Source organism: Cannabis sativa, chromosome 4 (assembly GCF_029168945.1).
Source record: "Cannabis sativa cultivar Pink pepper isolate KNU-18-1 chromosome 4, ASM2916894v1, whole genome shotgun sequence".
Classification (NCBI taxonomy): Eukaryota; Viridiplantae; Streptophyta; class Magnoliopsida; order Rosales; family Cannabaceae; genus Cannabis; species Cannabis sativa.
In genome coordinates, this window is record NC_083604.1 from 64,475,039 (window position 1) to 64,499,099 (window position 24,061).

A 24,061-nucleotide genomic window follows, 5' to 3' on the forward strand; every position below is an offset into this window, starting at 1 on the left:
GTTGTCCCGGTAGGCGAGAGTCAAGGTTATTCTCATTTCATGAGCCTCTACCATTGTTTCATGTTTCATAAGTTTATCTCTAAGTAGTCACCGTAGGGGAGAGTCTAATAGAGACGAAAACTTACAAAACACTTATCAAATGAAATCTTACGGTGTTAAATGCATTCAACGAATAACCATCCATAGGGGGACGAAGTCTAGCGTCTCGAGGTTATATTGAAAACATTTAACTTTTGTAAGACCAACAATGGAGATCGAATATCTTAATAATAATCAAGCTCATTATTTAAAGTGAGTTGTATTTTCTTTGATTCTCTTTATTTAATTTATTTATTTTAAATATATATTTATTTAAATTTCCAATTTAGAATGAAAAGTTCTAAATATAAATTTTAATTTAATATTTATAAATTTTACTTAGATGGATATGAAAATAACATGAATTATTTCCATCTTAGTAATTATTTCCAATAAATATTTAGAAAAATATTCAATTTAAGTTGTTACAAAATTAATATAAATTAATTTACAACTCAAATTTAATTTTCTATAAATATGTATTGCATTTCGAAAAATTAAAGTATTTAAGAATACAATTTTCGAAAATTCATGTTAAAATAAAAAATTAATCCTGGAAAAATTATTCTAATTTAATGTTGGCCCAAAATTAATTAATAAAATTAATTTACAACAAAAAAATAATTTTCCTATTTAATTAAATATATAAGAAAAATTTCAAATATTTAAGTATGATGATGAAAATCAACTTAAATATTAATTTTCTATTTAATTAAATACACTAGAAAAATACTTCAAGCAAAAATATCATCTATCTAGATTTTCCTTTGACTAATTAATTCAATTTCTAATAATATACTTTAATTTAATTTATTTTAAATTAATCAATAAATGAAAAAAATCATTGATTTAAGTTGATCCAAGAATTAATTAAAATAAATAATTAATTTACAACTTAATCTATTTATCAAGATAAAATTTGAAATTCTAGCATTTAAGAAATGCAATTTCGAAAAATTGATTAATAAAATAAAAAAAAATATATTTTGAAAATTATTTAAATTTAGTTGAAAAAATAAATTTCAACTAAAAATAATTTTCTATTTAATTAAATGTCATGAAAAAGAAATATTTAAGTATGATGATAAAAATCAACTTAGATATTTAATTTTCAAATTAATTAAATGTATTAAATTCAAGAAATAAATAATTAAGTGTAGAGAAGGCTTAATTATTAATTTCTAGTTTAATACTAGGAAAAATATACTTAAAATAAATTGTACCAAAATTAATTAAATAATTAATTTCACAATTTATAATATTTTCCTATTTAATATTAGAAATAATAAGTAGTCTAGAAATAACTATCTAGAAAATATCTTATTTGACTAAGTATCTTTTCCACAAAATTTGAAAAAATATCTAATTTAAGTTGTATTAGAAAAAATCTAGAACTTAAATATTTTTCAAATTTAAATTTAATTAAATATCAAAAATTAAGTTGTAACCACTTAATTTGAAAACATTCCATTTTAAGTTAATATTCGAAAATATATTAACTTAAAAAATATCTAAAAAATCTTAATAACCAATGCCTAAAATTCCTCAACTTAATTTTGAAATTTGAAATTCAAAAGATATTCAGATTTAAGTTGGTTAGTTGTAGATAACTAAATATCAACTTAAATAAGAATATTTAATGAAAAAATTTAAATTAAGTTCGAGAAAGAATCTAGATGGTTATAATTCTATATTTAATTAAATACAAGAAAATACATATAGTTTAGCTTAGAATAAAAAATTCTTTAAACTATAATTTTATTAAATTAATTTTAAAATAAATGAAATTAATTATGTTGCTAATCAATTTTATTAGGTTAAACTAGTGTAATTAACCTAGTACAGTTGTTCAAATCAGGCAAATGGGCCTTCACAATTGGGGTGGTTCATGTGAGGGGTCGGGTTCAGTATGTCGTACCCACTTCTATGGCTCCCAACTCTCACACAAGGCCCAAAAGAGAGGAATTTAACCTTAATAAGAACAACTGTTATTAATTGAATAGGCCCAAAAACTAAATGGGCCTAAATAAATTCTATCAATAACTATGATAATTTATTTTAGCAACATTAACCTATATGCATCTATAATAAAATTAAACACATAGGCTCACACAGGCACACTTTGGATGGGTCCTATCATGTTGCTAGGTCATACACAGATGAAAGAAGATTGTAAATTATACCTGTTACAAATTATTATCTTACCAAGGGAGCCATCAGATCATTAGATCTGGCAAAAAGTAACCATGGCTATTTGCAATCAAGTAATAATAGGTTTTGAAAACTTACACATAAGCTAAAACACATACTCCTGCAACAAGGTTAGCTGGATAGTTGGATGTAGGATTTATTTAATTTTAAATTAAATATTTAATTTCGAAAATAATTAATTAAATAATAAAAAAAATTTCGAAAATTTTAAAAAAAATTTGAAAAAATTCGAAAATTAAAAAAAATTAAATTTAAAATTAAACCTACAATTTTAAAAAATTAGGTTTCAACCAACCTAAATATCATTTCAAAAATTTGCTAACTACTTTTAAAATTTAAATGTTATTTTAAAAATAAAAATTAAATAAAAATTAGAAAAGATAAATGAAATATCTTTTCAGATTTTAAATTTAATTTAAATAAATAAAATAACAAAATTTAAAAGTTAGCAAAATATCTTACATCTATTTAAAATTACATGATTATAAATATCTTATTTTAAATTTAAATAAGGACAAAATATCTAAAAAGATTTAAAAAAAAAATCTTAAAAGATAAGATATAATTAAAAATATCTTAAAAGATAAGATATCTTAAAAATATCTTAAAAGATTTTATAAATATCTTATAAAATCTGACCTTAAATTTAAAAAAATAAGATATAATCAAATTTAAAAATAAGATAGATTTTTAAGCAAGAAGATAGATACTAATTCTATTCAAATTCAAATTACACTAATATCTTGAATTAAATTTAAAAAATATTAAATTAATTCAAAATGATAATTAGAATTGAATTAGGAATAGTAATAGTATAAATACAAAACTATACAAAAAATTGGAAGTTAATTCCATGAAAAATCATGAAAAATCGAAGAAAAACAAAAAAAATTTGAAACTGTACGGACAGATTTGCGATCGCAGGAAAAAATCAGCACAACCCCGATTTTTCCAAATCTTCAAAAAATCATAACTAATTCAAATAAAATCCAAATTAAGTTCTGTAAAAGGCTAACTTGCTTAATTTTTTCCATACTATCCAATAAAAATAATTCCAGAGATAAAATCGCAATTATTTTTCACGAAAATTTCACAAACATCAATCAATCATCAAATAACACTCAATACAACATGATACCATCCAAAGAACATACAAACAATCGTTTTAAAGTCCAAATTTCTTGCAAGTAAATCAATTACCATGGCTCTGAGGCCAGTTTTGGGAAATTATTTTACCAGGATCTTAGATCTACTCACAAGTATGTTTATTAACATCCTAAATAAGAACTTTCTAAAACGATAAATTAAACACATATAAAGTTTAGTAAACCTTACATTGGGTGCAGCGGAATATAATGACTCCTTCCGTTCAGATATCTAGCCCTTGATTCCTTTCTGTAGCAGAGCATTATCAATATCTGAACCTGGATCTCTTTCTCTGAATCTTTGATGCTGAAACTCCTTTGCTGATGATCTTTCTTCACGATCTTCCTCACTATGATTGAGGTATTGCTTGATGTGTGTGGGCACTACTCTAATCACTAAGGATTTCGAAATTCAAAGGAAGAAGAAAGAAGAAGTGGTAGCTAAAGATAGGGAGAGAGAAGGCTCAGTTTTTCTGATTCAGAAAGTCTGAAGAAAAGTGTAATTTTTCTGAAGCCTTCACTATCTATTTATAGCATTCCACTAGGGTTAGGTTTGAATTATATGACATTAAAATAATGAAAAAAAATCAACTTAAAAACCTACAATAGGTGGCCGGCCATACCTTAGTGGATTGGGCCTTGCTTTTTGCAATTTTGCAATTTTAACACCTTTTGTATCTGATTTTCTCAAAAATGCCAATTTCCTAATTCAACCATTTAAATGCCAATTCTAACTATTTAATAACTATAAATAATTATTAAATAATATTGTCATTTATCATATTTATTAATTGAACCATACAAAGTATCATAATTAACAAATATGCCCCTAAAACTCTTTCTTTACAATTTCGCCCTTACTTAGTGAAAATTTCACAAATAGACATAGTCTAACTTGTGAATTATAATTGATTAATCAAAACCAATTACATGAGTCTTACAAGCAATATTATCTCAACTAGTGGGGGGACCATGGGTCTATATAACCGAGCTTCCAATAAGTAGATCAAGAATTTAGCACTAAAATTCACTAACTTATTAATTCTTCGTTGAATCCACGCATAGAACTTAGAATTGCACTCTCAGTATATAGAATGCTCTATATGTTCCACCATATAGACACATCATTAGTTATCCATTGTTATAATCCTAATGTGATCAATAATCCTCTATATGAATGATCTACACTGTAAAGGGATTAAATTACCGTTACACCCTACAATGTATTTATTCCTTAAAACACTTGACCCCGTATAAATGATATTTCAGCTTATGTGAAATGAGTACTCCACCATTTATGTTCGTTTGGTCAAGCTCGAAGGAGATCATCCTTTGCTTACTATTCGCCAGATAGAAGCTATAGATTCCATGTTTATGATAGCGCTCCCACTCAATTGCACTACCGTGTTCCCAAAATGTACGTATCACCCTGACCTAAGAGTAGGCTTAACTAACAAATCAAAGAACACGAATAGCCTCTCGAGATTGAGCCTAATCATATCAGGATTAAGATCATTTGATCTAGGATCAACTAGGCGATATTGACTTGAATAGATATTACGGTAAGTTTAATAAATCTAAGTCAAAGTTCAATATCGGTCCCTCCCGATGCATACTCCATGCATCCAACCTGAGCTTTACTTTAACCAATGTTCTGGAAAGAACATAGTATTTCTCCAAATACAAGTAAACTCTTGTTGTAGATTATCATATCAGTAAAACCCTGTGTCTGATAAATCTAGGAAACTTTATTCACATAGTCATGTTTACTTTCCAATGTGTTGACGGCACAATAAACAGGATCAAGTATGTGAAAAGGGTTTCAGATGAATTTATACATTATGTACATATAATCATGAAATAAATCATGTGAACCATGCAACATTAAATGTTATTTCTGATCTATATTAATAAGTAAATCTGATTATATTGAAATGAGTTTTATTTAGGGCATAAAACCCAACACTTGACTCATCCAAACATCATCACAGATTCTATTCAGAAAGAACCAAGCACCAGAGTCAAATTGAATCATCCAAAAGATCTCATTCTTAGAAATCCTGAAGAAAGCATGGTAACTCGCAGAAGGTATGTTAATTTAATCAGCTTTCTTTGTTTTGTTTCTCAATATGAACCGAAAAATGTGAAGGAAGCCATGACCTTTGAGGAATGGCTCAATGCAATGCAAGAGGAACTCAACCAATTTGTTCGCAACAAGGTATGGATTTTGGTCCGAAGACCAAAAGGTATAAATGTAATTGGAACAAAGTGGTTATTTAAAAATAAAAGTGACGAGTTCGGTACAATTGTGAGAAACAAGGCTCGTTTGGTGGCACAAGGATACACACAGGTAGAAGGTATTGATTTCGATGAAACTTTTGCTCCTGTTGCAAGATTAGAATCAATTCGTTTACTTTTGTGTATTGCCTGTATTTTGAATATTAAATTGTTTCAAATGGATGTAAAATCTGCCTTCCTAAATGGTATTTTGAACGAGGAAGTTTATGTTGAGTAACCAAAAGGATTCGAAGATCCTCAATTTCCAGACCATGTGTACAAGCTTGAAAAAGCTTTGTATGGTCTGAAACAAGCTCCTCGAGCTTGGTATGAAAGGTTAACTCAATTTTTACTTTCACATGATTATCAAAGAGGTAGTGTGGATAAAACTCTTTTCATCAAGCATATAAAATCTGATTTTATCATTACTCAAATTTATGTTGATGATATAGTTTTTGGGTCCACATCTAACCATGAAGTGCAGGTTTATGTTGATCAAATGAAAAGTGAATTTGAAATGAGCATGGTTGGTGAGCTTACTTTCTTTTTGGGTCTTCAAGTGAAACAAATGGAAGGAGGTACATTTGTATCTCAAAGTAAGTATGCTAAGAACCTTGTCAAGAAATTTGGTCTTGAATCGGCTAAGCAGGTAAGTACTCCAATGAGCACCACATTGAAATTGACAAAAGATGAGAATGGAGTAAAGGTAGACACTACACTCTACCGTAGCATGATTGGAAGTCTTTTGTATTTAACTGCTAGTCGTCCTGATATTTGTTACAGTGTGGGAGTTTGTGCTAGATATCAAAGTAACCCTATGGAATCTCATGTATCAGCTGTGAAAAGGATTATTCGATATGTTAATAGCACTCTTGATTATGGAATTTGGTACTCAAAAGATACTAATTCTAATCTTGCTTGTTTTAGTGATGCAGATTGGGCAGGTAATGCCGATGATCGAAAGAGCACAAGTGGAGGGTGTTTCTTTCTTGGGAATAATCTAGTATCTTGGCATAATAAGAAAAAAAATTCCATTTCTTTGTCCACTGCCGAAGCTGAGTACATAGCTGGTGGCAGTTGTTGTACTCAACTATTATGGTTGAAACAAATGTTGATTGATTATGGATTTGAATTGGGTGTTTTGACTATTTTTTGTGATAACACTAGTGCCATAAATATTTCCAAAAATCCTGTTCAACATTCTAGAACTAAGCACATTGATATAAGGCATCACTTTATCAGGGAACTTGTTGAAAATAAATCATTGCAATTAGAATATGTTGATACTGAAAAACAATTAGTTGATATTTTCACAAAGGCCCTAGATGCAAGCCGCTTTGACTCCCTCAGAAAGTCTTTGGGAGTTTGCATTGTTTAATTTTCTCTTGTTCATAATCTTGTACAATATTGTTATGTGATTCTTCTCTAGCTTTTAATCTTCTTTCATTGTATTTTGACAATTCATGTTTATGCCTTTGGATTATAATTAGTTAGGATCTCATTCTTATCATACTTTGTGATGTTGTGTTAAAAGGTTCATGTTACTCTTTGTTTGTGACTAGGATTAAATAATGTACTTATACAGAGTTGAGCAATTTTTGTTTCAGTCTTGTCAGGCCCCTTGCTGGAATAGAGCTACCCATACTGAGGTGTGAAAGCCATCTTTTGAGTAAGCTGGAACATTGTAATTAACAACTATGATGAGGATGCACTACCATAGAAAAGGGCTACCTTCAGTATGGTGTGATAGCATCCAGTTGCGGGATCAAATTGAAAAAGGCAAAAATAAAAAATCTTGCCAAGGACAATGATCCTATTTTCACTGCACACACTTATGTCTGACAAGTGTGTTCAAATCTGTAAGTCTCCTCTATTAAATTAAATTGATAATCCTGGTTCACAATTTTTAGTAACATGCATATCTTTTTCCTCAACATCAATTAAATATGATTTTTTCCTGAGATAATAATTAGTTATTTTCCTTAAAAGCATAACATGTATCTTATTTTGTCAATTGTCAATGATATCTGATTACATTACTTGGTTAGAATCACATATATTTATTGTACACATTGTATTTTATTTTCGATTTTCTTAAAAAAAAATATATAAAATAAAAAAAAAGGAGGGAGGCGTGTGACTTGATTCATGGGCTAAGGAAATTTTGTGCTTAATTGGTAAGTATCAATATTTATTCTTCCTTGATTTATTTTTGATATGTTTCCATTTAAAGATTGATCTTTTATATGGTAATGTGTCTTTAATCTTGAAAGATTGACTTATTTTTGGAAATATTGTTGGCAATTCTAGTTTCCTTTTATTTTATTTTATTTTTTATAAAAAAGGGGGGAAAGGAGTTGAGGAGTGGGCGGTTTCCTTTTATGTATTCATGGGCTGGCGGTTACCATTTAAATTTTCAAAATTAGTTTCCTTTTCTTGTCTTGCTTCCAAGTATATATAAACCAATCTTTGTCATTTAACTCACAACCTACCCGAACCCTTTTTCTTGTTTCTTGTGTGTTGCTGTTCATCTTCTCTTTCAGATCCAAAATGGTGAGAACCAAGAATCTAGGGCACTCTAAAAAATTGGAAGAAACCGTTGCAACTCCTTCCAATGCACCCCCTGCTGCTTCAGTTCATCCTCCTGCTGTTGCAAAGCCTGGAGATTCATCGCTTCCCCAGCGTGAATCTCAAACCGAGAAGCCAAAACGTCCACCCAAGCAAGTTGCTCGCAAATCGGTAAGACCTCTTCGCACCTGGTCTTCTTCATCTGAATCTTCGAAGGAATCTCCTCCTCCATTGGCAGTCCCCCTCCTGGTGCATCAATTCCTGGCTCCACTCCAACAGGCCCTTCTACTCGAACACGAGCCCAGCAAGCCTCTGCTGAGAAGAAACTTCGAGCCTCTCAATCTCGTGATAAGGCAGTCCCTCCAGCCAAGAAGAAACTCAAGACTAATCCACCATCGACCTCTTCAAGTTCCAGTTCAGAAGAAGAGGATCCAATGGAAGTCTCTTCAGACAAATCAGTGTCTCTTCATTCTAAGAAGGATAATGAGGACACAGAACTTGAGCCAGAGCCTCCTCGATCAAAATCTGCTTCTGCAGCAAAGGCCTCTGCTGCTGCCAAAGGCAAGCAGCCTATGAAAGAACCTTCTTCTGGTAATGTCCCTTCATCTCTTTCTGGCTGCCCTCGATTTTATTATCGTGATAATGAACGTGACTGGAATTTATATGCAAACCGTAAGTTTGAAAGTGAGAGGAACTTGATAAAGCCTTACTTCGGGAGGAAGTAAGCACTTGGTCTTCGGGAGAAGACTTGTTGAAGCCTTACTTCGGGAGGAAGTAAGCACTCACACTTCAAAGTCGAAGGGAGTTCGGGCTTGAAGGTGTTTCAAGAAGTCTGATTCATAAAGTGGATTACAAAGGATTGCGACAATACTTTAGAGGGAGTCTAAACTTGTTTAAGTCAATTGTTTTTGTAATTTTGATACTTTATTAATTGATTTCATTCTCTGGGTGTGGCCTCGTGGACTAGGAGTGTTCGTGAGAACACTGATACCACGTATAAATCTCTTGTGTCAAGTTATTTATTTTTCTGCAAATATTTTATATTCTGCCTGTTCCGTTTTGTTGTAGCAGAATTACTTTCTGCTTCTGCAAACGCTTCCAGTTTTTATATTTTCTTATATACAACTGACATTTGCAAAAACACGGTTTTTCACGTGGTAAGACCACAAACTGCTATTGCCGACGTCGATGGTCTTAAGGACCCTGAAACCCAGATTTTTGATTTCGAAAACCCAAGAACCCGAATCCCTCTCTCCTCCTTGCCATCATTCCCTCTCTTATTCTCTTCTATTTTTTCAGTGCAATGATAGCCATACAGCCATCCACGGTCATGGGTGGTCTTACAAGATCATGGGATCGTGTTCCCTAGGTCCCAAAACTAAAAACCTCAATTTTTTTTTGCTTTGGCTAGTCATGAATCGAAGATGTGCGATTAGGTCACCGACGGATCTACAATTAGTTTTAGAGGATCTACGACATTGTGTTCATCATCAGGCAATGAGATTAAGTCACCACCAGTGATCTTTTGGTTGGATATTTGATTATGGGTTTGGATTTTTGTAGCATGTGGTATTTAATTTATGTTTTCACATCTTCTTTGTTTTGGTGCAATGATGAGTGTAGTGGCGGTGGTAGAGGTGGTGATGGTGGTGTTGTGGTGGTGATATTAGCTGTGGGGGTGTGGTGGTGGTTCTGGAGAAGAAGAAGAAGGATGAGGAAGATAGGTTAGGGTTTTAGAAAAAAGAAAACAAAAAGGAAAAATAAAAGAAAAAGTAAAATAAAATAAAATAAAAAATATTTTTTTATTATTGTTTTATTTTTTATTTTTATAATATTTAAATAATTAATATTATGTGAACTACTAAAAATGTGTCACGTGTACACTTGTGTACACATGGACAGTCCAATATGACACTTAACTAAAATCTTTAGATGGAAGTGTGAAGAGTAAAACGAAATATCAGTTTAGTAGGTTTTGCAGTTAAGATTTTAATTTTTGTGGTTAAGTGTTAAAAAATTTAAAATTTAAGTAGTTTAACTGCCAATATCTCTTAAAAAAAAATAAAATTCGAGTGATTTTCTCTTAATGATCCTTTAAAAAACACCAATAAATAGAATATTTAAAGAATTTTTTGTTTGCAAGTTATACAACGTAAATTAGGAGAGTACAAATTAGAAATAGGAATAGCTCACACATGTATTCTAATAAACAACATTAAATAAAATCATCCCTTTTTTGTTCCTAATTCCATAAAAATACAATAAATAATAATCATTTGATGAAGTGGGATTGAGACTTTTTTACAGCAAAAGTAGTATTAGCTCATTATTTTAAACTAGTCAACTAAACACAGCCCCTCAAAACACAAAACAACAAAGAACAAAAGCCCCTCATTGTGGTTTCTAATGGCATCTTCGCCATGGTCGTTGAAACCCCGAATTTCCAACAGAAAAACAGAGACTGACACTTCATCTTCTTCTACATCACTACCTCCTCTTCCCCCTAATAATATACATCTTTCTCAATATTACGACTCCGGATTTCATACAGCCCCGTCTTCACCACCGCCGGAGCCACCACCACCTCCTCCCACCACTACTACTTTTTCAGCTGATTTTTCATCCCAAACCGGAACTCTCATTCAATTGTCTTCTCCTCCTTCGCCACTGACTACCAAACCTTCTTCCCCACTTACCACCGTACTACATGGTATTTACATATTACTGTTAAAAGGGTTTTTCTTTTTGTTTCTTTTGTAAGGCAAAGATATCTCATGTTGGTTTTGGTAAATTTTAGAAAGAGATGCTCTACCGAGCCACAATTTGCTCAAAGTCAAGTCCTTTTCGACACTTGCGAAGTCGTCCATCGAGAAATTAAGTAATGATTTTGAAGCAGGGGGATACAAATGGTATGTTAATTGATCTTGTAAATAGCTCTAGTTTTGATCTGCTTGCTAGTTGAGTTCATTACACACTGAACTTTATTACATTGTATAGGAACTTTTGTATATACCCAAATGGGGACAAGAGCAAAGATGGGGAAGATTATATATCTGTTTACTTGGAAATTTTGGAAACAATTACTCTCCCTGCTGGTTGGGAGGTTAATGCTATCTTTAATTTCTTTCTATTTGATCATATTCGTGACAAGTATGTCGGTACCCAAGGTAGCTAATTCATCAAATACTTTCAGTTGGAATATTTTCACTATCGTAACATGTTGCAAGGAAAATGATTTTTTCTGCTCTGTACCTTTCTCCTCCTTAAATTGTGATTGTGATATATGCAGATGCTTCAGTTAGGAGATTCCATTGTATGAAGAAACAATGGGGTGTGGTCAAATTCATTGATCTTGAAACATTTAATGATCCATACAATGGTTACCTTGTTAATGACACATGTAGTTTTGGTATTGAAGTTTTCATAGTAAAAACTAGATCGAAAGCTGAGTGTTTAACATTAATAGACAATCCTGTGACTCACAAGGCCAGTTGGAGTTTCTCTGCTGTGACTAAAGGAACACGTAAACTTCTAGAAACTCCTTTCGTTGTTGGTGGAGACTACAAATGGTATGGTCTGTGATTAATTATTTGGTTTGTAATTGAATGACCCATGTAAACTTTTTATGCTTCTCTTTCAGGAGGCTTTTATTCTATCCAAGTGGTTACCAAATAGAAGGGAATAAGATCAACAATATCACATCAGTATTTCTTAATGTGGATACTTCGACACTTTCTGCTGGCACTAAATTACTTGTGCATTTCACATTTCGACTGGAAGACAAAAAGAATGGTAAACATTTTGAGCGAAGTGGTAAGATTACAACTCTTAATTCAATACTTCCCAGCAGCATTTCTTGATTACAGCATTTGCTGTAGTGCTCTGTTTTTTAAGTTGTGTGATCACAGATTCTATAATTTTTCGGTTTCGGTACCTGTCATTTTGCAGATACCAAACTGTTTGGTTCTGCTGCTCGGGGATTTCGGGAGTTCATATCAGAGACTAAATTCCGAGACCCAGAGAATGGTTTACTTGTGAATGATGAATGCCTCATCAGAGTAGAGTATGAAGTTCTTGGTGTAGTTACACAAGAATAGTCAACTATATTGCTATTCAGCTTTGCATTTTTTTTTGGTTGCTAATCAAAGGATAAGGATGTTGTTCTAGTTAACAGTGACCATTTTAATGCTATAGCTTAAACGTGGACATAGTTGTAAAGTGAATTTTCAAGTTCTCTTAAGGGAAGATCAGGCTTTCTAAATGCAATGAGGCAATGTGTTAAATATAAGTTGAATAGAGAAAACCTTGTAACTTGGCAAGACTGATTCTATTGCCCCTCCCCTTTTCTTTCTCACCAATTTTTTGAAAGCACTTGTAAACTCTTTAAATTATGTTCTTCTATTATTATTTTTATTTTCAGAGCCTTATTTTAGTATTGAATCTCCACTTCTTCAAAATTCACTAATGGTTTTCTTATAAATTGCTCTTTTCCTGTTTCAACAACTTCTTGGGACAAAGGAAATCTTTTCGACGTCAATGTTTCATTTTCTTTTGTTTGATTATCAAATATTGGTCATTCTTCACATGATGTACTAAATCGCTTGAGCCATCTTACAAGGCCAATGTAGCAATGTGCGCATCGTCTTACATGAATTGGGAATATGTTCTTTTGTGAAGGGTAAAGTATCTCTTTGTAGGAGAATGAAAACACAAACTAAAATGTACAATTATTTTTCTGTCTTTGAGTGAGTAAAAATAGAACGAGTCAATCAACAAATCCACACTATGCATAGGTAATAGCATTAACCGATGTTATGTGGAAACCCATCCGGTGAGAAGGTAAAGATTAGAGGGGCTGAACAGCCACTCGCTCAAGATCATACAACCATCAAGTTCTTCACCTTTGAGGTGGATTTCAACAAATATTCTATTAAATTAAAGTTCGGATAATCTAACCTACATTTTTTTTTTCTTATTTATATACTATTGTGAGCAAGGCTGATCATTTCCTCCCAAGTAATAAGTTGGTAGAACTTGCTAGTCTACTGTGTGGCCCACAGTTTGGCTCTTTGGCCTCAAATTTGACGGTCAATTATCTTGGGTTTGCTGAGTGTGTTCAGCTGGATGTTCTTCTGGCCTGTATTGTGGCCCAGGAGGAATGTAAGTATCTCCTACTCGTTGTTGGTCGGTGACTTGGTAGGCTCTCCTGATCAGTACAACGACTTGCCTGGATTGATTATCAATCATTTCTTATTGGGCTCTCATGATTTCTATCTCTCGATCCCGCCATTCTTTGAATTGGCCTCTCTGTTCTACAAAGGCAAAATTTATAGCTACTATAGTAGCTTGCCAATCGTAATGAAGAGTGTTATTGTGGTCTTGTATTTTCCCTATTGCAGCTTGCAAGTTCTGTAGTTTGGTGTCATCACGGGTTGGCCTTTGAGAATTTATAGCAGATGGGATTCCAGTACCTTTGGGGCATTTTGCTCGGTCCGAGTACTAGTGGTTCTAGTTTCTTGCACGCCCAGAGTGAACCCAGCCAGAGGGGTAGTCACTCCTTGACCTACAGTTTGTGAGCCTGTTGGTGGCTAAGGATTAGTCAGAGCGGGGTCCGTCCTGATTGGAACTCTAGGATTCGCAGGTGTCTACACGTTTGGATCCGTAGCCATTGGATCAGTTGTTTCAATTTTATTTCCTCTCTGTGTTTGTACAACCATCCCGTGTCCTAAAAAAGACTTAAAACAAATACTTGTGTTTCTTTGCTCTCAATAAAAGCACTAAAATATTGACCTCACTTTTAGCCAACAACAGTGAGTGAAATTAAAGCGATTTAACAATAATTGAAATACCAAATATAAGTAATATAAAGTAAAGAAAATACCAAAATTATAAAAGTTCGGCCCCTTGATGATGGTAATACCCTACTCCCTTTAGTTGTAATGAGATGTGAGTAGATAAACAAGAAAACATTGATCTCCCTCGAAAGCTCTTACAATGATCTCTATAAGTATTTTACTCTTAAATCTAGATTATTCTCTCGTGTTTTCTATCTGAATGAAATTCATGTTCTTGAATAGTGAGATGAGTCCACTATTTATAGGGAGTAAATACATCAAATTGGTTTTCTAAATTCAGCAAGGAATAAAATGGAAAATTAGTTTACTTTCTATAATTACAATAAGTAGAACAAGAAACTAGGTAAGTTTCCTTTCTTTTTCAATTCTATGAATCTATCCCATGAATTTATAGATTGTGTCGTATCCTTCAAGCTTGAGGATATATAAGATATATCTCTGAAATTGTCTAACTCACACCTCTTGGTTGGTGTATACGAGCCACCTGCTTAATGGAAGCCGATCGAGTGTCTTCGCATGCTCTGTTCGAATGTCCTAACTTCTGTTCATGACTTTAAGTATCAAATCTCTGTGCATGGCTCATCAAAGGTGGGATTGCCCATCTAGATTATACAATTTATTCCACGTGTTACCCAAATAAATGTTACGTCACCCTCTGTAGAAATTTAAATAACATAAATAAAAAATATAATAATCCTTCTCTATTATGTTGGATATTATTTTACCAGGATCTTAGATCTACTCACAAGTATGTTTATTAACATCCTAAATAAGAACTTTCTAAAACGATAAATTAAACACATATAAAGTTTAAGAAACCTTACATTGGGTGCAGCGGAATTAAATGACTCCTTCCGTTCAGATCTCTAACCCTTGAATCCTTTCTATAGCAGAGTATTATCAAGATCTGAACCTGGATCTCTTTCTCTGAATCCTTGATGCTGAATCTCCTTTGCTGATGATCTTTCTTCACGATCTTCCTCACTATGATTGAGGTATTGCTTGCTGTGTGTGGGCACTACTCTAATCACTAAGGTAGGTTCGAAATATGAAGGAAGAAAAGAGAGAGAGAGTGGCGGCTAGAGAAGAGAGATGAGACTCAGGTTTTTCTAATGTGAAGTGTAATTTTCCTGAAGCCTTCACTATCTATTTATAGCATTCCATTAGGGTTAGGTTTGAATTATTTGGCATTAAAATAATGAAAATATCAACTTAAAAAGCCTACAAAGGTGGCCGGCCATGGCTTAGTGGATTGGGCCTTGCTTTTTGCAATTTTGCAATTTTAACACCTTTTGTATCTGATTTTCTCAAAAATGCCAATTTCCTAATTCAACCATTTAAATGCCAATTCTAACTATTTAATAACTATAAATAATAATTAAACAATATTATCATTTATCATATTTATTAATTGAACCATACAAAGTATCATAATTAACAAATATGCCCCTATTAACTCTTTCTTTACAATTTCGCCCTTACTTAGTGAAAATTTCACAAATAGACATTGTCTAATTCGTGAATTATAATTGATTAATCAAAATCAATTACATGAGTCTTACAAAAAATATTATCTCAACTAGTGGGGGGACCATGAGTCTATATAACCGAGCTTCCAATAAGTAGATCAAGAATTTAGCACTAAAATTCACTAACTTATTAATTCTTCGTTGAATTCACGTATAGAACTTAGAATTGCACTCTCAGTATATAGAATGCTCTATATGTTCCACCATATAGACACATCATTAGTTATCCATTGTTATAATCCTAATGTGATCAATGATCCTCTATATGAATGATCTACACTGTAAAGGGATTAAATTACCGTAACACCCTACTATGTATTTTATCCTTAAAACACTTGACCCCGTATAAATGATATTTCAGCTTATGTGAAATGAGATCTCCACCATTTATTTTCGTTTGGTCAAGCTCGAAGGAGATCATCCTTTGCTTACTATTCGCCATATAGAAGCTATAGATTCCATGTTTATGCTAGCGCTCCCACTCAATTGCACTACCGTGTTCCCGAAATGTACGTATCACCCTGACCTAAAAGTAGGCTTAACTAACAAATCAAAGAACACGAATAGCCTTTCAAGATTGAGCCTAATCATAACAGGATTAAGATCATTTGATCTAGGATCAACTTGGCGATATTGACTTGAATAGATTCTACGGTAAGTTTAATTAAATCTAAGTCAAAGTTCAATATCGGTCCCTTCCGATGCATACTCCATGCATCCAACCTGAGCTTTACTTTAACCAATGTTCTGGAAAGAACATAATATTTCTCCAAATACAAGTAAACTCTTGTTGTAGATTATCATATCAGTAAAACCCTGTGTCTGATAAATCTAGGAAACTTTATTCACATAGTCATGTTTACTTTCCAATGTGATGACAGCACAATAAACATGATCAAGTATGTGAAATGGGTTTAAGATGAATTTATAAATCAAATAGACAAGCAATTGATAAAGTGAACCAAAACATACACAAATGAATGAAAAATACTTCTGTTTCTTTATTGATGTTGAATAAAATAGATTACATTGAAATGAAGTTTTATTTAGGGCATAAAACCTAACAAACTCCCACTTGCACTAATATAAAACTAATTAGTACATATCAATTAATCCTAAATTCTGACGGTGCTTTTGAAAGGCTTCACGGCCAGGACTTTGGTAAATGGATCAGCTAGGTTGTCCTCTGTGTCAACTTTCTCAAATTCTCTGATAATGTGATACTTCCTTTCAATGTGTTTGCTTCTCTTGTGGCTTCGAGGTTCTTTACTGTTTACTATTGCTCCATTGTTATCACAGAGTAGTACCGGAGGCTTTTCCATTCCAGAACAACTCCTATCTTTGGTGAAGAACTTTCTTAGCCGGACAAGTTCTTTAGCGGCTTCGAGCTCGCTATGTATTCAGGCTTCCATAGTTGAGTCCGATATCGCGGTTTGTTTAGCACTTCTCCAAACTACCGCTCCACCCCCAAGAGTAAACACCATCCCGTATGTAGATTTCTTGTCTTCAAGACTTGCTGGAAATCCGAATCAGTGTAGCCTATGGGATTTAAAGCACCACCCTTGTAGACTAACACAAGATTCCTTGTACTCTTTAAGTATTTCAGAATATACTTAACTGCATTCCAATGTTCTTGTCCTGGATTAGACTGATACCTGCTCACGATTCCAACAACATAACAGATGTCAGGTCTAGTGCATAACATTGCATACATTAGACTTCCAACTGCAGAGGCATAGGGAATTCTCGCCATGTCCTCTATCTCTTGAGGATCAGTCGGTGACTGTTCCTTAGATAGATGAATACCATATCTAGAAGGCATGTTTGCCCCATTGGTGTTGTTCATGGAGAATCTCTCTAAGACTTTGTCTATGTAGGTTGTTTGAGAGAGAGCAAGAGATCTGTTCTTCGGTTTCGATAATGCCGAATACCAAGAACATAGGCTGCTTCACCCAAATCTTTCATATCGAATTGAGTGTTGAGCCATTCCTTGATGTGAGTCATTTTCTTGACATTTTTTCCAATGATCAAAATGTCATCAACATAAAGGACCAGGAATACTACTATTTGGTCTTCCTTGAGTTGGTAAACACAAGGTTCATCTTCATTCTGAAGAAAGCCGTAGGTCTTGATGATTTCATCAAACCTCTTGTTCCATGAGCGAGAAGCTTGCTTAAGTCCATAGATAGACCTGTTTTGTAACACCCTAACTAACATAGGCGTATTACGTGATTTTTAAACATGCTGTGCAGCTCGTTGCTAATCAACAAGGTTTATGGAAAACGTGATTAATTAAATTTTTTGCTTTTTAATTAAACTTGTAAAATATAATTACAAAAGACTCGGGATCCCGATTACAAAATCATTTACAAAAAAGTTAACTGTTTATACAAAATAATTGTCGCCTAGCGACTAGTTACAAAATCAGCCTTGCTGTCCCGAGGATCGTACGCTCCAGGCCTAACCGCCCCGACATGTACAATCTTCATAAGCTCGTTCACGGTCCGTCAACTTTAGCCTTGCCTTTACCTACACATAAACGTAGAACTGTGAGTCGACAGACTCCATATGAAAAGCATAATAATATTCATACATAAACTCGGTCATGATCAGATGCCCATACCCCTGATCATAACCCTAACTTCCGTGTCCAACACGATACTGAGTCCCCTTAACTGCCGTGTCCAACACGGTACTGAGTTCTGAACGTTCATAGGGACGGTACTATTGACAAGTAACAGCCTGATCGGTCGAACCGGTCATACTCCGGCTGCTGGTCATACTCCAGCCTGTACCGACGTGTTACAATATTCGCCTGATCGGTCGAACCGGTCATACTCCGGCTGCTGGTCATACTCCAGCTGTCGTACCGACGGGATACGTCAATAGTACGGAACCACCAACCTAAGTGTCAGCCTGATCGGTCGAACCGGTCATACTCCGGTTGCTGGTCATACTCAAGCCTGTACCGACGTGACAGGGTTAGATGGTTCGAAGCCACATATATAACTAATGTAATCTAACAGGCTTCCTACATGCACGCTAAACATGTAATCTACATATGCATACTGTTATACTAATCTTACCTGGATTCTGAATTCAGGTGTGCCGGTCAACCTGACTGGAACTTAACTGCGCGCTGACATGTGCTCCTAAACCATAAAAATCACAACATTATAAGTGACACGCTAAATCACTTCCCGGGGACTTAAACTAGGAACTAAAAGTTTCCATATCGATAAAAAGCATGGCAATACCCCTTAAAACATAAAATCAAGGAAATCTAGGGTTTCAGAATTTATCCCAACCGGCAGACCGGTTGCCCAACCGGAATTCTGGTTCTGGGAAAATTCAGAACCCCATCCGAATTCGGATGCACAACCGAATTCCGGTTCCTCGCGAGCGACAAACTCAAAAAATTCATAACTTGCTCAAATCAACTCCAAATCAATTCAAACCTTCCAGACCTACTCCATATAACCCAAATAACATTTCTAAGGCATCAAAACCACCCAGATTGCACATAATCAAAAATCACCATTAAAGCTCAAGCTTTGAGTTCTAAACTCAAACTTGAGCAAACCTAGCTAACAAGCAATCAAACCAGCTTGAATCTACTTAAACATGCATAACTAAGCCTCTGGAAACAATTACAAACATCCACAACATCACAGCAACAGAACATAGACATTTCTTTCAAAAATCATATATTTTGCATAGAAAAACCATAACTTTAAATAACCTAACAATCAAGCACTACAAGAAGCTTAATTAACATCTAATAAACATGCTTTAACCTCTGAAAATATCCACAACATACAGCAGCAACAACAACCAAAAACTCATGCATGCATCATCATCTTTTCAAACTTTTTCTAAGAAAATAAAGGAAGAAAGCTAGAATTCACATACCACAATCAAGAGATCACTAGAGTTTAAACAAAGCTTGAATCACCAAAGAAAATCCAGCCCCTTTGCACACCCACAACCAGCCGAGAGAGAGAGGAAAAGAGAGAGTGTGTGTTTTTGAAATTTTCCTATTTTTGACTAAGTGTTGAAAATGTGAAAAGAAAAGGAATTTTAAGGCATATCACACTTACTTTCAGCCAAATAAAGCATAATAAACATTTATTTTTCATTTACTAAATCCACTAAAGGACAAAAAGTCATTGGGGCAAAAAGACCATTTTGCCCCTCCACACTAAAATCACATAAATCACACTAAAGGGGTATTTTTGGGAAATTCTAAATTCACGGCCATTCCCGACATTCCCAATGTCTAATAAACTTCCCCAAACTACTAACATACTAAGTTGTGATTTTTACTGAGCCAAACACCGAGTTCCAAAATACCGGGCACCGGAATGCAAAATTATGCAAACTACTACATGACATAAAAATGCATCTCTGAATTCAATAATAACAGTATAATAAATTATTTAAATAGCTATAAATAATTTTCATAATTAATCATGATTAACTGTTAATTTTCAAATTAAACTAAGCGGTCTTTACAACTATTCCCCCCTTAAAATGATTTCGTCCCTGAAATCTAACCTGAATAACTCAGGATATTGAGCTCTCATATCTGACTCTAGCTCCCAGGTGGCTTCCTCCACCTTGCTGTTTCTCCAGAGAACTTTGACCAGTGCTATGGTCTTATTCCGAAGGACTTTATCCTTTCTATCCAGGATCTGCACTGGTTGTTTTTCATAAGTTATGTCTGGCTGTAGTTCAAGGCTCTCATAACTGAGTATATGAGAGGGATCTGAAACGTATTTTCTCAACATCGAGACATGGAATACGTTGTGAACTGCTGATAAAGCTGGAGGCAATGCTAACCGGTATGCCACTTGACCTATCTTCTCGAGAATCTCGAAAGGTCCTGTAAATCTAGGGCATAACTTGCCTCTTTTCCCGAAACGTTTGATCCCCTTCATCGGAGATACCCGTAAAAACACATGGTCCCCTACTTGGAACTCAACATCTCTGTGTTTTGGATCTGCGTAACTCTTCTGTCTACTCTGTGAGGCAAGCATTCTATCTTTTATCTTCTCTATTGCCTCATTGGTCCGCTCCACTGACTCTGGACCTAAGTATTTCCTCTCCCCTGTCTCATCCCAGTGAATAGGAGATCTACATTTCCTACCGTATAACAGTTCATAGGGAGCCATCCCTATCGTACTCTGATAACTGTTGTTGTAAGAAAATTCTATCAATGGCAGATACTTATTCCATGAGCCTTCAAAATCCATAACACAGGCTCGCAACATATCCTCCAATATCTGAATTGTCCTTTCGGACTGACCATCTGTCTGAGGATGGAATGCTGTACTAAATTTCAGCCTTGTACCCATTGCTCGCTGCAAACTCTGCCAAAATTTAGAGGTGAACTTCGGATCCCTGTCCGAAACTATAGACTTCGGTACCCCATGAAGTCTTACTATCTCTCTGATATACAACTCTGCCAACTGATCCACTGTAAATGTTGTTCTAACCGGCAGAAAATGAGAAGATTTCGTAAATCGATCCACCACTACCCAGATGGAATCAAACAAACCCGTGGTCCTAGGTAACCCGACCACAAAATCCATCGTAATATCCTCCCACTTCCATTCTGGTAGGGTTAGAGGCTGCAACAACCCCGTCGGTCTACCGATGTTCAGCCTTAATCTGCTGACAAGTGAGGCATCTCGATACGAATTCTACCAAATTCTTCTTCATACCGCTCCACCAGAAGTACGGTTTCAGATCTTGGTACATCTTAGTGGTGCCGGGATGCAGAGAATACGGGGTAGAATGAGCCTCCTCAAAGATCTCATTCCTAAGTTCCACATTATTCGGAACACAAACCCTAGCTTTATACAGAAGCATCCCACTGTCTGACACTGAAAAGTCCTTGGCTTGACCAGCCGACACCTCATCTTTGATCTTCACTAACTCCGGATCCGTCATCTGAGCGACTTTTATTCTTTCCAACAGATCAGATTGCAGCGTTAAGTTGTGAAGCTGACCTACCACAAACTCAATGCTGGATTTAACCATATCCTCCGCTAGCTGAGGTGAGATCTGAACCATACTAGCTACTTGCCCGGGACCCTTTCTGCTCAGGGCATCGGCCACTACATTGGCCTTTCCGGGGTGATAGAGGATCTCACAGTCGTAATCTTTTACTAATTCCAACCAACGTCTCTGTCTCATGTTCAAATCTTTCTGAGTAAAGAATACTTGAGACTTTTATGGTCGGTATAGATTTCACACTTTTCTCCATAAAGATAATGCCGCCAAATCTTCAATGCAAAAACCACTGCGGCCAATTCTAGATCATGAGTCGGGTATCGCTGTTCATAATCCTTTAACTGACGAGAGGCATAAGCGATGACCCGATCGACTTGCATCAACACACACCCCAAACCCTGTTTGGATGCGTCACAATAAACTACAAACTTCTCGTTGTTTGAAGGCAAAGCTAGCACTGGAGCGGTAATCAACCTCTGTTTCAGCTCCTGAAAACTAGCTTCGCACTTGTCTGACCAGACAAACCGTTGATTCTTCTTTGTAAGTTCGGTTAGGGGCATTTAAATTTTGGAAAACCCTTCCACGAACCTACGGTAGTACCCAGCTAAACCCAAGAAGCTTCTGATCTCTGTCACTGTCTTCGGTCTCGGCCAATCCCTGACGGATTCAATCTTCCCGGGATCTACCTTGATCCCATCTTTGCTCACAATGTGCCCTAGGAAGGACACCTGAGATAACCAAAATTCACATTTCTTGAACTTGGCATAAAGCTTGTGTTCCCGAAGCCGTTGCAGTACCATCTGAAGATGTAATTCATGCTCCTCTTCTGATTGAGAGTACACGAGGATGTCGTCGATAAACACAATCACACAGATATCGAGGAAATCCTTGAATACTCTATTCATCAAGTCCACGAATTTTGCAGGAGCATTGGTTAGTCCGAACGACATACCCAAAAATTCGTAATGTCCATACCTAGTGCGGAAAGCCGTCTTCGGAATGTCCTCCTCTCGGATTCTCAACTGATGATAACCCAACGGAGATCAATCTTAGAAAAGACCGTCTTTCCTTGAAGTTGATCGAACAAATCATCGATCCTAGGTAATGGATATTTATTCTTCACCGTCAGCTTGTTCAATTCCCTGTAGTCGATGCACATCCTCATAGATCCATCTTTCTTCTTGACGAATAAAACCGGGGCTCCCCAGGGTGACACATTGGGCCGAATAAACCCTATGTCAAGCAACCCTTGGAGCTGAATCTTTAACTCCTTAAGTTCAGCTGGAGCCATTCTATACGGGGCTTTGGAAACCGGTTCCACCCCTGGTGCCAAGTCTATCACAAAGTCAATCTCCCGCTGAGGTGGTAACCCTGGAAGTTCTTCGGGAAAAACATCCAAAAATTCCCGAACCACCTTGATGTCCTCTGGCCGAATGGTATTTGGCCGAGTGGTGTCCACCACCACGGCTAGAAACCCTAAACAACCGCCATGCAATAAATCTCTAGCTGACATGGCCGAAATCACCGGGATCCGAGATCCCCGAACTGAACCAACAAACACGAATGGTTCTTCACTTTCCGGTTGGAAGATCACTATCTTCCTTTTGCAATCAATGCTCGCCGAATATTTAGATAGGAAATCCATTCCTAAAATAATATCAAACTCTACTAAACTCATCTCTATCAAGTCAGCACTTAACTCTCTACCATCTATCCTGATCGGCATAGACCTAATCCACCTGTTGGAGATAACCAACTCTCCGCCAGGTAATAGGGTTCCAAACCCTGATTCATATCTATCGAATGGTCTATCCAATTTACTAAAGACTCTGGCCGCCACATAAGAATGTGTAGCCCCAGAATCAAACAGCACTGAATAAAGCGAGTTATTAACAGAAAGCTGACCTGTCACAACTGATGGGTTGGCATTTGCATCAGCCTGAGTGATGGCGAACACCCTGGCTGGAGTGGGTATCGCCGGAGCTCTCGGTGCCTCTGATCGGAGGTGGGGACAGTCCCTCTTGAAGTGACCGGGCATGCCACAGTGAAAGCATCCCTGACCTTTGCACTCACCCCGATGGTGCCTTTTGCAGCTAGGGCACTCGGGATAGGAGAATCGGGTCTCAGTTCACCAGGACGACTACCTCTATTCTGGTTCCCCCGAAACCTCTTGTTCTGACTCGAGCCACCGGATACAGTGGGTGCTCTCTTCCTCTGATCAATGGCTGAACCACTACTCCCCCTGCTAAAGCCTGATGCAGGAGGGGTAGGAGCCCCGCCACTCGCCGGAGTACTAGCTGACTTCGACATACACCCAACTGCGCCCTCAGCTCGCAGTGCCTTCTCCACCATCTGAGCATAGGTGGTGTTGTCGTCCGTG

General features: G+C 35.6%; 1 protein-coding gene across 1 annotated transcript; it reads left to right on the forward strand.

The window, feature by feature from the left end:
* Positions 1 to 10,565: 10,565 nt before the first annotated feature.
* Positions 10,566 to 12,714, forward strand: LOC133037300 (uncharacterized). Its single transcript, XM_061114307.1, has 6 exons — positions 10,566 to 10,989; positions 11,077 to 11,188; positions 11,277 to 11,446; positions 11,569 to 11,848; positions 11,920 to 12,092; positions 12,228 to 12,714. The coding sequence occupies exons 1-6, from the start codon at positions 10,686 to 10,688 to the stop codon at positions 12,374 to 12,376; spliced, it is 1,188 nt and encodes a 395-aa protein (XP_060970290.1). The 5' UTR covers positions 10,566 to 10,685; the 3' UTR covers positions 12,377 to 12,714.
* The last annotated feature ends 11,347 nt before the right edge of the window (positions 12,715 to 24,061 follow it).